At 35.7% G+C, this 14155-nt stretch overlaps 1 protein-coding gene across 1 annotated transcript in view; it reads left to right on the top strand.

Annotated features, from left to right (window-relative positions):
* The first annotated feature begins 1844 nt into the window (after nucleotides 1-1844).
* LOC111039082 (serum response factor homolog) overlaps nucleotides 1845-14155 on the top strand; it is a 75380-nt gene continuing 63069 nt past the window's right edge. Inside the window, exons 1-2 of the mRNA XM_022322393.1 lie at nucleotides 1845-3244; nucleotides 5074-5337. Coding sequence (XP_022178085.1) covers nucleotides 2822-3244; nucleotides 5074-5337 — 687 coding nt within the window. The 5' untranslated portion in view covers nucleotides 1845-2821. The remainder of the gene's footprint in view (nucleotides 3245-5073; nucleotides 5338-14155) is intronic.

The raw sequence follows: 14155 nt of genomic DNA, 5'->3' as shown, positions 1-14155 counted from the left end.
ATGTGCAAATAATAAATAATTTACAATTTATACTTATGTCTGAAAATTCCCCAAAAGAATGTTTTGAAAAATTACAAAAAATTAACTACTCGACCTAAACTAACGTTTTTACCATCAACATTTTTCCAAAAATTAGGTTTTTACAAATTAGCTATTTTGAATTTTTATGAGTAATAATTAAAATTTAAAAAGAAAATCGCAATATATTGTGTACTGTACCTTTAGGTATCTATAAATTCTGTGTATAAACATTTTTTAAATATCTTTTGATTAGAACAAAAGTAATTTCATTTGTCAGACTTCTGTTACACCTTGTATCTATGTAAGTTTGATTATGAGTTTATTATAGTATATAATATCAATAATTCACATTGGATGATCTGCATAAATATTATTATTCATCACATTTAAATAATAATTTTTTTTTTAAATTTATTGTATATTGTAATATAATATGTTTAGTGTATACTGTATAGGTACTATTATTGTTCTATATTATATACAATATATATAATATGACTGGGTTTTGTACTTTTGTGCCTTGCTATAAGTGGATTAATCATTTGCTCTATTGATTAGAGTTTATAGATACAGTACAATAATTAATAGCTAATGAGTAATGAGTAATGATATTTTTGTCAATTTTAAATTTGGTAACTAATAATTAAAATACTAAAGATTTGGACATTTAAAAATGTAGGTTTTTTCTATTTTATCAACATAAAATATAATTTCGAATGTAATAAAACAAAATTCAAACATTAAAATGTATATTTAAAAAAAAGAACGTTTTAAAACATATTAAAATGAAACATTAATATGCAGAGTCTAAATTGAAAACACAATTTAGTATTAACTATACAGAATTTAGAATTTTATTTAAAGATATTAAAGTATATTAAAACATTCCATGTTAGAAATTCGCTATTAATATAAAGCATACCTACGCGGCTTCGTGAAAAGTCTGGCACAACTTATACACAGATTTTTCTTTCGGTCTTAGACACGTCAGAATGTTACCTACATCTTACAATTCTTACATAATACACTTTGACGCATATATAATATATTACTGTTGTGTACAACTACATAGTAATGATTGTCATTAATTGTCGTAGGTGTATATCATTGTTTTTTTCTGTTTAACCGTTATCGATGACCAAACCACCGGAAGAATGAAAAAATTCAACAAATCTGTACAATAATCGAGAGCTCTTGGCGTATAAAGAGACAAAACTATACGTTCTGTTCTGTCGCGATGCATCATACAGAGTGCTGTCGGCGGTGTTTAGAAACGAAAAAATTATCACTTACACTGGACTTATGGTAGGTAGGTACCTTTAGAAAAATGTTCGTGTTTTGATAAACTGGGATCTCGTAGGCGCGAGTATAAGAACTATAGTCTGAACTACATTTATATTATAATAAATTAAAAATATTATCAAACTAATAAATTATCATAACAACAAAAACAACAACAACAACCAATCCTAACCTATGTATCTATGTAATATAATAATAATATAATAATATTATAGAAAAAAAAATATGGCGAACGGACGCGCGTTATTATATAGGAAGCGCATTATTCGCCGGAAGGTGGATCTTAACGCCGTTGGGGAGGTACTACAGTCGCACCGTATATGGTCAAGTTTGCCTAATTTGGCTCGGGCAACTCTTCTAAATACGGCAAGCGAGGCGGCGGGGGAGGTCGCGGTGGCCCGGGAGAAGGGGGCAGCACGAAATAATATACAATGTAATAATAATAATAATAATAATAATAAAAAAAAAATAATAATATTATACGATAGCGCGCGCGACCGTCCGCCGCCGTTACCACAACCGTTCGACCGACGGCGACGACGACGACTTCGACCGCGGTCCGACGACACGACTCGTTTTCTACGACGACCGTGGTGTGTAGTGGGTATTATAGTAGGCACGTCTTGCGCCATTCCGTCGTCTACACATGGACGTGTCACACGTGTAGTTTGTGCCCGCGCTGCACACCGTTACGATTCGACGAGCGCGCGCTATATCGTTTTTTTTTTTTATCGACATAAATAAAAAATTATTTTACGACAGAAAATTCGTCGTCGTGCGATACTACAATACAACACCATCATCGTTTGTATATAATATTAAAAAAAAAATATATATTTTTTTTTCAATTTTTTCTCTGTGCTCGTCTGGCAGTTGTTGTGTGCGGGAGGCTGTTCCAAAAGTGCTGCGGCAATAAACGCTGTCCGCTGATTTCGTCGCGTGTTCGCATTTCCACATAAAATAAGCTGTGTATTTAATAACAATAATATAATAATAATATTATATAATCTACTACGATCCCGCCCGGAGCAACGCCGCGCGCCCGACGTCGGAAATATTGTGTACAATTTTTTTAATTTTTTAAAAATAGAAAAACCGCGCGGCACATGCGCCACTAGTTCTATTATTGTACGAACGCAGGTCGAATTACTCGTGCTCGTGCTGTGGCGGGAGGGCGACCGTGGAATTCAACACGGCGACGGCATAATCGTTCGTATCTTCACCGCAGTGGCAACAGCATACCGCCGGTGTCCCGCCGTTATCAGTGCCGCGGCCGTTGTTATCAGTGACGTTTGTTTTCTTTATTTTTGTTAAATTTTTTTATTATTATTGCTCCCGTTTAACCGTACTCCGAAGTAGTCGTTCGTCCCTTCCGTTCCGACAAAAAGAAGATCGTAAGTAGATCATATTGTACCCGCCGTTTGTCGCGGTCGGCCGGTGCTGACCGTGTCGCGTGTGCGTGCAGTGCGTGGATGACCAGTCGTAGGCGGTCAAGTGCATGAGGTGGACAGCGATGGACAGTGCGTCTGGCGGTGGCGGCCGCGACAATAGATTCGGCATGGGTTACGCGTCGAACATGTCGCTGTTGGACCCGTCGGACATTTACAACAATGGCGTTGGTGGCCAACAACAACGGCCATCCACGTCGCGCACACCACCCATGATGGGATGCGGTCCTGGAGGTCCTGTACACCAGCGTGGCATCAAGCGAACACTGGGCCCTGGCACTAACATGTGCTATGAACCAACCGACCACCATCGGTTGGTTGACGACAACTTTTCGCCACCTTCCGTCAAGGATGTTTCACCTTCGAATGGCAAGAAGACCAAGGGCCGTGTAAAAATCAAAATGGAATACATTGAGAATAAGTTGCGCAGATACACAACATTCTCCAAGAGGAAAACTGGCATCATGAAGAAGGTTAGTTTTGAGATTTGTTGAAATCAGACGCACAGCTCTTGATTTTATTTGTGTGTCTATATAGAGTACTTAATTTTATCTTTATTGGTTTAAAATTCACAATCATCAACAATTTTGATTACATACTTTTGGATTCAGATTTTTGTTTTACATTTATACTGGTTTCTTTGTTATTAATTTTTATACTTTATACTATTAATTTTTATATATATTACTAAGAAATCCTTTTATGAATGAAAATATTTATCATACAATTGATTATTATTGGAACAATAACTTTATTTATAATTATTTTAATTTTCTACTAAATGTTACTTTCTGTTTCTGTAGTTATTTGTGTTATGTTACTATTTTGTAAATGCACCTGCCTATCATATATACATAAGTACCTATATTATTATATGAGACAATATAATGACCTTCATATGATTCAATTTGCCAAACAGATGGTCGATTTCTTCTTCATTTTATTTATAATTTTTTTCCAAATACTTTTGTATTTTAAATTATCTTTGTAAATACTTATGTTTAAAATAAAAATGCCACATAAAGTTATAATAAAAGTGACATTTCAACTAACAGATGTGTATTTCAACTCATATGTTTAGACCACCATCTGTACAAAATAATCTTTAAATAGTAAACAAAAAGTAAATATCTTGTTATATATAACATAATATTATGTTGATTACTCTTGGTACATTTTAAGTTAGATAAATGTATTTTCTTAATTGCTAGTTTATTACTGTTAACTCATTACCTATATTCAGTAAATTAATTTATAACTATAAAACTTAGTTTGAAAAAAATTAAGGATTTGTTTACATTTCAGTACCCAGATACTTCACCTGTACCTATTTAATATACATTATATTAAGTTTTGTACTTATCTACTTTGGTAGGTAATAAAGTAAAAAAGTAAAAAATACCCTCAGAAATACCTATTATCATTAATTATTACCATTTAAATATTTAAATAAAAATTAATTATGTACCTAAGTATCTAGTAGAAAGTGTAATTTATTTATTATTTTGATAAAAAAAATAAAGATTAGTAGGTAAAAATTCAAGCATACTTCTGTTATGATGATAAATATATTTTTACAACCAGACCATTGATTTAGGTCAGCTTTTTTTATTGTATTGAAACCTATAATATTTATTTTCTTACACTGAAACTGATTTTTATCGGTGAATAGTTTCTTACACTTATATTAGGTAATTATTAATATTTTCTATTAGAATAATAATTTAGTCAGTGATTTAAATGTCATATTCTATAGGTAGTCTTATATAGGAATTTGCTAGCATAATTTATTACTCAACACAGTTAATTAATATTAAACATTCCAAAGTCAATTGAATAACTGTCAATAGTTTACATTTGCATTATTTGTTTTGAACAATTGTATTATATTTATTCAAGCTAACATTTAAATCATCTATGGTTGACATGAATCATGAATGATACTATATAATTCTTAGTCCTATAAAAAATGTCACTACTTATTTCATTACAGTGCAATATTTATTCCTTTTCATAAACAAACTCAACAAAGGTATTAGATTTGTTAACTGAATACAGGAAATGTGTTTTAAATGTATTCACTTAAATGTTAAAATTATTAGGTATATTTTTATTATTACTGTTTATTTAGTACCTTTTGATACTCGATGCTTCTAATAATATTAGTTTCAAAATTTGGACTTGATTATATAAAATATTAGATACATTATTTATTTTAAAATACTGTGATAAATATTTACTTAATTTATTTTTTATCATTTGTGTAATTTTCATCTATTATATGATTTTTGTTCCTTTACAGGCATATGAGTTGTCAACACTAACAGGCACTCAAGTGATGCTATTAGTAGCATCTGAAACAGGGCATGTGTATACGTTTGCCACACGCAAGTTACAGCCGATGATTACTTCTGAAGCTGGCAAAGCGCTTATACAAACATGCTTAAATTCACCAGACCCGTGCCCGTCTTCATCAGGTGCAAACTCAGGAGACCAACGCATGTCAGCAACTGGATTCGAGGAGACCGACCTGTCATACAACATTGGTGACGACCACGATTCCAAAGTAAGGCAGTTTGTGTACGGCCAACAGAGTCCTGTCCACCATCCACACCATCAGCAACACCATCCCCAACACATCATGGCCATGTCCCCACCTGCTCATCTCATACCCTCATCTAGTCCCAGCCCGCTGATGCACACGGCCAACTATCAGCAACAGTGCACTTCCCCGCTGCCATTACACCAATATCCTCACATGGCATCCCATTCACACAACCAACGGTAATGTTCAGTCGAACCAACATTGACGGGATAGCAAATTTTGAAAAAAAATTAAAATAGACTGAACCATATTATGTCTGTACAAGTAGAAATATATTATAATATAATATCACCAGAAAATATGCAATTACCATGCGATTATCCCCGGCAATGAGTTCAACTGAACATTGTCATGCCAACGTATACAGCGTAGGCAAATCCTATTCGTCCGCGTTTGATTGCAGTGTGTTTCGCTTTGTGTGTTATGTTTTTATTTTTTGCTGTGTTGTAGTTTATAAATATGATATGAGCTTAAATAAATCGCTTATATTGTAATAGAACTCTACTACTGCCGGGTCGTGTTCAAAATCGAAAGTACAATTATTTTTTATCATCACCGTCCCGAATGTTTAAAAAAAAAAAAAAATTGGTTGTAGCATTTCATACGGCGTTCTGCTTTCGGTCTCCTGTAGCCCTGCATGATGTTGTCAAACGTTTGTTCGCCGTCCAGTTGAGGGATGTGGTGGGGAGGAGGTGAATACAAATAATACAAATCGTCCGAACATTTTTAAAAATATTTTCGTGCATCACACCGCCGTCTGGTCGTCCGCGGGGGGTACGTCTGGTGACAAATATAGGGGGTCCGCCGATGATTGGTCAATTACCGTCTTCGTCATTATTATTATTATTAAAAAACATAAAAACGCTGGCTATGCGTGGGCGGTAGTGGCGGCGGCGGGCACGTGCGTAGGCGGCGGCGACGGCTGGTCGCAACGATCGTAGTATTATGCCTACGCGCGTGGACCGGTTGCTGCCGTAGCTGCGACGGCGACCCAGGCGATTATTACGTTTTTCCCGGACGGTTTTCGCCAACACCGCCGCCCCGTTTGGTTTTCCCACGGGATTAACGGGCACGGATCGCCATGGATTTATTACGTTTCACGATAATCGAAAAAACCGGACCGCGCCGTATTGTACCTATATAACGATACTATAATAAAGTGTAATAATAATATCGAATACGTGCCCGGGATCGGTAAGCAGCGGCGCGGCATCGGTGGTGCGTAGGTCGTGAGAACGGCGGCGGCGGTACACGCTGCGATCGCGTAACGATTAAGAAACGAATAAAGAATAAAAAAATTAATAAATAATCGTGAATAAAAAAAAAAAACTGCAGTTATCGGTAATCATGTGTAATTACGCGTATTTATTAGCTCTCTCCCTCATTCTATCTCTCTCGTCTTGTACTCGTGTAAATATGAAACTATTTTGTTTTTTTTATTTATATATATATATTTATATAGTATTATTTTTAATTATTATTTTGTACAAAAAAACCAAAAAAATCGAAACGTTGTATATTATATATTTATTATTTTTCGTATATATTATATATTTTTAATTTATTGTGGTAAGATATTTTAGAGAAAATTTTATGCATATATTGTGATATAATATATACACATATTTTTATACGTTTAAGAGAGAAAAACAAGAACAGTGCCTTTTATAACTTTATACATAATCGTTATTGTCGGTAGCAAAATACGTCATTTGGTCTAGTCCGAATTTTATTATATAGGTGTTACCTACACATCATTATAATATATATATACCTATTATTATAGACCATTGTTATCAAGTCTGTGATATTTATCGGTAAAATAATATAATTGTAATATACATAATATACGCTGCAATATATATATATATACTTCATGCGTTGCATATATATATTTATTATATATGTCATTACGATCAACTGTGAGTACATAATATATTATGTTATGTAATATAATATTTATATATTATAAGCGACAATAAAACAAAAAATGACTATAATGTAATGTTTTAAAATTGTACCCACCTGCCGTCCTTAAGACACACTCTACGCAGCAGAGTCCCTCGTACGCTTTAAAGTGGTAACATTATTTAAAAATAATAATGAAGAATCCTGAACGTTACTCCTGCACGATGAGGGACGATTATTATCCAAAGAGTTTCGTATGCGCGTTGTGATAAAAACACTAGATCGGAAATCCGAAAATGACGTGTACATCGGCCGTGCAACTTTTTATTTTATTTTTCGAAATTTTGGGCGTGTGAGACGACGTGGGACGTCGTCGTCATCATCGGTCGTTTCGTGTGTCTGTATACAATACACCTAAATACGTACCTATTACATATTATATACGAGTATGTACACATATTTTTTCTCTTTAATTTTGTTTCCCAATTCGCAGTGGCGACGCGTCGATATACAGACTCGCACACGCCTCATACGATCGTAATACAATAATAATATATACGTATAGAAGGCTACAAACACACACACTCTTATTCATGTCCGATATTATTGTCGCCCACTACCGGTGAGTCCGTCCGCACAACAATAATTACGTGAGCGCCGCAGACGCCCACCAGCGCGCGGCCCGCGTCGACGGGAAGTTTTCAAATAGTGTGTTACACTTGAAACCAGTGTGCCCACACGCGGTGAAAAAAGATTTAGCCCACGCATGACCGACCGTGCGTGCGCGTTGCGAAAGTTTTTTTTCGTGGTTTTTCGACTTTGTAGCGCCGTTTCCGGTGGAAACATCACGACCGGACCGGAAACGGTGATTTTTCGGAACGGCCGCGGCGGATTGCCCGCGCGGATTTCTCGTCGGAAAAGTCAACCGGAGGACGAGCCCGAATCTTACCAGATGTTCTCCTGCGCGTGTGCGTCTCATTTAATACTCCTACTGCTGCTGCTCCACACCTCGCAGCTAGCTGCTCCTGCTGCTGCTGCACCGCCCTGGAGCGATTTTCTATTGTAAGCGTTGCGTATAATATAATAATATGCGTATGTAATTGCGGGCGCATATAATATAATATTATGATAATTCGTAGGAAACGGACGACGTGTGCAACAGGTGCCACGCCGTGCGGCGGTAGATGACCCCCTTAGCCCTCGTGCGCGGCGGAAATGCGTATTATCTTCGTTGTCGTCATTTTCGAGCGTGTGCGGAATATCATATTATATAATATCGTAAAATAACATATAATTATCTTTAGTGGGCATAAGGTACGGGAATAAGAATTTCGGGCCGGACACGGGTTCTTCCTACGCTGCTTAAGGTTTTTCCGAGTGACCGCAACAGGATAGATAACTCAGATGTGAGGGTACCAACTGTAGCTGTGTTGTTCTCGAAATCTACTTGCTAATTTGTGCATAGTACGTATATGTACAATGTACATGTATACATACATATATGTAACATGATATGTTCATCTACATCGGAAATGAGACAAAAAAAATCGAATGAAATTATAACCATAGAGGTAGTCGTAGTATATAGAGCCTTCTAAGCATTTTTGTAGGTACTAATTATAATACATGAAAAAATATGTGCAGACGGGGAAAAAAGTACACCCAAAATTTCGAAATAATTAAAACCACGAGAGTATGACATATGGTATACAACGTATACACGCACTATATTATAAATTATGTATTGGTATTATATTATAATACTGGTCTGCGCAAATAATAAAAACAAAATATGTTGCGAGGCGATAGGAGCGGAGATACACGTGACCTATAATAATAATAAAAAAAAATATGAAATCCGGTCGCAATGTTTGTGTTCGGCGCCTTTGACTCGGTTTTCGAGAGCCAACTTCTGAAAAAAAATGCATTATTTTTATCTAAATATCGCCACGTGCCACGTGCGGGACCTCTAAGTATAAAATACCGGATATCGACATTTATACCCATCCGCATGTGCACGGGAAACGGATACATATAATCCAGTATAACTTACAGGTGTGGCGGTTTCGGCTGTATATCAACGTTCATAAATATTATAAATACATACAGAGCGATTGAATAAAAACAAAACAGTGCACTTTTGATTTGTGTTTTCTGCAGTAGATGTTTGCGAGGCCGTGATGAAACGCCTACTTAAATCTTAAAATCACACTTGACCGTACTACACAACTAGATTTACACTTATTTGACGATATACCGAACAATGTATGCCTACCATATTATAACAACTCATCACTACTTGTGAATTCCTTAGTGCTGACCGTGTGTGAATATGCTGCTTATATTATGTGTGTATATTTCGTCGACCACGGTGCAGTTGTATGCACGCCGACTGCACCGCGAGATTCGATGCGAGGCTTATATCAGATTAATATTATTATATCCATTATCCGCTCTCCGCGTAGCAGCCGCAAGTATTGCTGTCGTTTAGCCGCCTATATATATAGGTTAGTTTAGTTGTTGTGACTTTTTTTGACTGCATATAGTTTTGCACTTTGCACCTTGCATCACGAGTTATTCATATTATATGTTATACATGCACATATGCGTAAATTATATTATGCATGTTATACGATATCGACATAGGGCGGTTTCGAGCGATTTTTCATCTTCGAGGTACGACTCGACACCATAGGTAAGTACATACATACTATAACGTCCATAATCTTATATTATTATTATTTATTAAATAATGCGGCGCAGTCTAGATATAACGCGCGCGTGCGATGACGATTTTGACGTCATGCGCATGACTGCACTACAATATTTTATTTATTTATCGCTATACAAACGAAATATCGCGGTATACCTTGTACAATCATAATTCATAAATCATAACCGACTGCAAGTGTTCTGCTGAAGACGCGTATATGCCTACAACTACTCGGAGTATTGCATATTATCGCATCGCCATCGCGTCATTTTTCGATGTAGGATTGAACATATTAAGATCGATTATACTTAATGATTACCTATAGCAAGAACACTTGCGCATTATTTGAACACAATATATTGAAGTCTCAAATCGCGAACGTATATAACGGGTTAAAATATGCAAATGCATATACGATATCTGCAATATTAGTCGTCTAAACTATATTATATTATATAAGAAGGTATTGTCTTCAGTTAAAGGGGATGTTATAGTCAGAAGGTATTTTTTTTACTATAATATTTGAGTTTTAAGACCCAATAAATAAATAGCTTAAAAAGTCCGCTACATGACAAGTATGAATTTAAGAGTAAAAAAGATATTGTTTTCTTAGTGTGTATTAGTGTTTGAATTTCAAAAGAATAAAGTCGTCAAAGTACATTTTGACGTTTTCATTGACGTTTTTATGCTTCATACAAGGGTTCCTAATACATGTGTGCCCAAGGGTTCCTGCATAGCCAAAAGCCCTGCCGGGTGTTCCACAATGTCGCAATATCTGCCATACTCACGTAACTTCGGTGGTCATCGATCTGTGTCGATCGTAGTGCGCATCACGTAATAAATTACCCATCGAGACTCGAACAGTCGAACATCCAAGAGTGCCGTCCGCCTAAACATTTGGTAGCGTCTATTGTCCAAATGCCTAATATTGTCAGCATGTCGCATGTGTTGTCGCCGTCTTATAATTAATGTACAACATAGCAATAACGTTTGAGCGGGAGGGTAGCCCTATAATTCGAAACCGAAACTGTAACCCTACAGGGGGATAAAGCGAGTTTCCAATGGTTTGTCATTCTCTCAGAATTCAATCGTGGTTTCTGATTGTATTATTAAAACTATAGTGTGTACGATTCCCGTATAAGTTGTTATAGTCTGTTAACGCATATTTCGCTCAAACCGACAATGGGAAACTCGACGATAACGATTATTGTATACCTATATGTACCAATTTCGAAACGGCCGTTTGCAGCGCGTATATAATAATTAATAATAATATCATATACTATATTATAGGTGTACCCATTATATACGCGGTCTCGTCGTCGTCGCATATTATATACAAACGAAATAATTGTATAATGAATTGTTATAGTTTTGAATGCTAGCGTCGCACATAATAATAATAATAATAATAATAATATGTGTATATATACGAGTTTAACATATATAGGACGCGTATGTAGCAAATTTATATATATCTGAGATGGAGACGTCCGTCGTTTCTTTTTAGTGTCAACATCTTCATTCATTAGGATTCATTGCTTCATTGTTTAGACGTCATGACAGGCAATTAGATTGTACCTATGGGGTATATATTGTACTCAGCGGTGGATATGTACCAGGCGTCTATAATATACACAGGTGGGTACGCTGCGGCGGTATACATTATTATTATGGGCGGGCGGCGACGATGCGGTGTGCGCATAGAGGAGGTACACCCGCGAGGAAAACCGCAGCAGCGCTTATTATTGCAGCAGCAGCACGAGGAGAAAACGAAACCCAACACATTTTATATATATTATTATATTTATGTATGACATCGCGGCGTATACATAATCAGTGTCCTATATATGTATATATTATTGTATACAACAGGTGAAGGTACGTGCGTTAACACTTAACGCACATTATGGCAGTAGCGGATCTAGAGATTGTTCACGAGGAGGGTGGCGGGGGGCTTCATATGTTTTCCTCATAACTCTGAGAGACAATTTCCCCTGCACACTTTTACTAAGTAGGCTAATTTGTAAATTGATTGTAAAAAAAATATAAATGTACATAAATATTTGTACGATATGATATGTAGGTACAATATTTATCCATCAAAATAAATGATGCAAGATATCACATATCAAGCGCATGCACAACTCCTTGTTTTTCTTTCATATACCCAGTGTATATATGTATGGCCGTATATAGGTATTCAAATCCTAGGATCCTATCCATATGATAGTCAGGTCTGATTGAACGGGTAGGCGACGTGGGCCCATGCTAGGGGGGGGGGAGGGTGCCATTATTTAAAACAGTGATAATACTATTATTTTAGTGTCCACTGTTTTCGCTTGAGTCGACCCTGATGATAGTATCGGTGGGACGGTGGCCTAAAAAATGTTTGGCTGGGCCTATTCAGCGACAAGGCGTGCTTACGCATAGGCGTTACTATTTGGGGCTTGAATGATTTTATGTCCATCATAATGAATCTGGTCTCTGGATGACTTGGGACGAATACATCACGCCGAAAACCATTCGTTCCATATTATAATAGCCTGCGCATGATCATTATAACCAATTCATATAATAATATATAATACAAATGTAGCTGATATTGTACATTGAAATCAATGACAACCGACTAGATATAATTAATTGTATAATAATTAATTATACGAAAATAATAATAAGTATAATATTGTGTGGCAACCACCAATAAATGTCCCGCTTAGTTCAGGGGCGTCATTTCAACTTTTTGAAAGGTATGCTAGCAACTAGGCGGGCCAAACTGTTTTCTGCAGGTCAATATCTAATGACATAATGTACTATGTAGTGTAATTACAAAAAAAATTTCTTGCTATAAGCTTCAAAATTAGGATCTTTATGTTTTCCGCCTATAATAATCTAATGTATTATCAATATATTATATACCTAATTATACTAAGTTAGTACTTAAATTATTTAAATCTAAATATTTATTAACATCCTAAAAAAATATTGTGTACAAAACAATCATTTTTTATATTTCATTTAAACCATATAAATTAATAATACCATCACATGACCATAGTTGCCGATAAGTACTTAAATCTTGAGACTAATAGATTAAAAAAATTATTATTTTTGCACTGCGCAGACAAATTATAATCATGCCAAATTTCAATATTGATAAATTTTAGGTATGCGTAAGTGTACCGTTCAAAACACGACTCAAATAGTCAAATGACGCTCCTGGTGCAGTAGCTTATTTTTTCCTATGTAGTCCGCGACGGGGCGTTGTACGCCGATAATAGGCGAATATTCGATAGATATTGTAGGGAGGCTAGAATAATCAAATTTCTAGTGAGGCTTAACCCCCGATGTCCGACTGTGCCGACGGCACACCGATTGCAACGCATAAAATTATCAAAGTATACCCCATATGGGTATCGGTGTAGGTATAGGTACTTATGATAATAACGCTCGTGATGCCGCTAAACTGCTGGAGGATCGATCGCGGGATTTTCAATCGGTTGTTTCGCTCATATTATAATATAATTCGCCAAAATAAAATCCAGCGCCGTTTTTTTAATAATATTTTGCATTACACGTATCGCGTTTTCGAGCTGTTACGCGTGTCTCCCGACGGCCGAGGGAAACAAATCTAAATACACCTACATCCTAACGTAACTATATATATATTTTTTAATAACATATATTATACACGAGTGTATGTAAAGTGTAGATACGATTTTTTTTTTTTTTTGTTTCTACATAATGTTATTATACTGACGCCATCGCGGAGTCTACTGTCGCTGCGACAGCGTTATAATATTATACATTTTTATGGCCGTGTAGGAATAATAATATATTTAATAGGCAACTTTATTAAAACATTTTATTTCCTCGTATTCATATATACACACCTACTGCAATTCGGCTTGGAAAAAAAAGTCGACGTTCTCACAGTAGGTACCTCTTATATATTATCATAATATAGCATTATAATACATACATTATTATATTATTATGCAGATTGATCGGGTTCGACGAGTAAAATATAGTATCCGTCCAGCCAATATTCTAACGTATATTCGATAGTGAAGAAAAAGAAAAAGAATATATGCCGTCGATAGAGCCGTACAGCCAAACATATTTGATGGGTTGTGTATTAAAATATCAAGTGAA

This window comes from Myzus persicae, unplaced genomic scaffold, assembly GCF_001856785.1.
Source record: "Myzus persicae strain clone G006 unplaced genomic scaffold, MPER_G0061.0, whole genome shotgun sequence".
NCBI lineage: Eukaryota > Metazoa > Arthropoda > Insecta > Hemiptera > Aphididae > Myzus > Myzus persicae.
Note: the sequence above shows the minus strand (reverse complement) of the source record. Positions and strands in the feature narration are given on the sequence as shown.